This window comes from Cryptomeria japonica, chromosome 1 (assembly GCF_030272615.1).
Source record: "Cryptomeria japonica chromosome 1, Sugi_1.0, whole genome shotgun sequence".
Lineage (NCBI taxonomy): Eukaryota > Viridiplantae > Streptophyta > Pinopsida > Cupressales > Cupressaceae > Cryptomeria > Cryptomeria japonica.
The window spans coordinates 225,738,004-225,739,612 of record NC_081405.1 but is presented as its reverse complement, the minus strand read 5'-3'; the positions used below and the strand labels follow the sequence as shown (position 1 = coordinate 225,739,612).

The window sequence follows — 1,609 nt, the reverse complement described above, 5'->3', positions numbered from 1 at the left end:
CATTTACATTTCTGCCCTAACAGTGGTATCAGAGCGGAGAAATAAAGCATTGAGAAGTTATTTTAAAGTTGCAGGCCTTGCAAATTGTGTTTATTTATTTTAAATTCAGAATGCAGTCTATTGTTTCATTGATTGGAGAAACTTTAACAGGAAAAGATAATTGGATGGAATGGCATAGAAAAATTGAAAACACTCTCATTTTTAATGATTTATGGTCTAAAATTTGTGATGGAAATGCCCAACCTACAACACCAATTGAGGCTAAAGAAAAAGAAATTTGGCAATATAAAAATTCCAAAGCTTTGGCTTTGATAAGAGCTTCTGTTAATAGAGATGTGTATCGACATATACAAGGATGCACATTTGCATTAACAGAAGCTCTTATCAAAGCCAAAGCTTTGGAATTTTTATATTGCCAAATTTCTTTTTCTTTAGCCTCAATTGGCGTTGTAGGTTGGGCATTTCCATCACAAATTTTAGACCATAAATCATTAAAAACTAATAAAATCAAACAAAACTAAAATTAACCTAAATTAACCCTAAATATTAATCATACCTTAGTAACTAATATTAACCTAAAATTACTAAGTTTTAACCTAAAGATTAATACATTAACATCTCCCCCTTAATCTGAAGGAGTTAAACCAATCATTGCACGAAATTTTTCAAACTTAACACGACCCAATGCTTTGGTAAGTATATCTGCAGGTTGGTCTGTAGTAGCACAATATTGAGGGGAGATACTGCCATCTTTCACATAGTGCCGAATAAAATGAAACTTGGTGTTGATATGTTTGGTACGATCATGAAACACTGGGTTCTTAGCCATTTTTATAGTAGATTGATTGTCAATAAAGAGTGGTGTGGAAGAAGCTTGTGGTGCCTGCAAATCTGCAAGAATTCTTCGAAGCCATAAGATTTCTCTAGTTGCCTTAGATGCCGCTATATATTTTGCTTCTGCAGAAGAGAGAGTTGGGACTGGTTGCTTTTTAGATTTCCAAGAGATTACAGCAGAACCAAGAGACATTAAGTAACCAGATGTAGATTTTCCATCATCCATATCACCTGCATAATCTGAATCTGAATAACTAAGCAAAGAAAATTTTGATATCTTGGAGTATTTAAGCCCATAGTTTTGAGTGCCCTGTAGATATCGAAGAACCCGTTTGGCTGCTAACCAATGAGTTTCTCTAGGTTGTTGCATAAATCGTGACAGAACTCCAACAGAAAAAGAAATATCAGGTCGAGTAGTTGTAGCATAAATCAAACTGCCAACTAGTTGCCTATAAGAAGTTGCATCAACCAAATCAGAGGAATCATTAGATGAAAGTTTGAGATTTTGCTCCATAGGAGTGCTGAGAGGCTTGCAATCAGCCATACCAAATTTTTTGAGAAGATCACCAATATATTTTTGTTGACTGATGAAGATAGATTGGGGGTTTTGAATCACCTCAATTCCCAAATAGTAATGAAGATGACCCAAATCAGTCATATCAAAACCTTGCTACAATCCTTCTTTTACATTTTGAATATTAGCCTCACTAGGTCCAGTGATAAATAAATCATCCACATAAACAATAAGATAGACAATAGTACCATCAATCTGTTT

At 34.3% G+C, this 1,609-nt stretch overlaps 1 protein-coding gene across 1 annotated transcript; it reads right to left on the bottom strand.

Annotated features, from left to right (window-relative positions):
• Positions 1-625: 625 nt before the first annotated feature.
• LOC131049440 (secreted RxLR effector protein 161-like) lies at positions 626-1,378 on the bottom strand. Its single transcript, XM_057983493.2, has one exon. The coding sequence runs from the start codon at positions 1,376-1,378 to the stop codon at positions 626-628; it is 753 nt and encodes a 250-aa protein (XP_057839476.2).
• Between the last annotated feature and the right edge of the window lie 231 nt (positions 1,379-1,609).

What these genes read in the sequence shown, in the direction of transcription:
- LOC131049440 (XM_057983493.2), bottom strand. Translation starts at nt 1,378, where the DNA reads ATGGCTGATTGCAAGCCTCTCAGCACTCCTATGGAGCAAAATCTCAAA.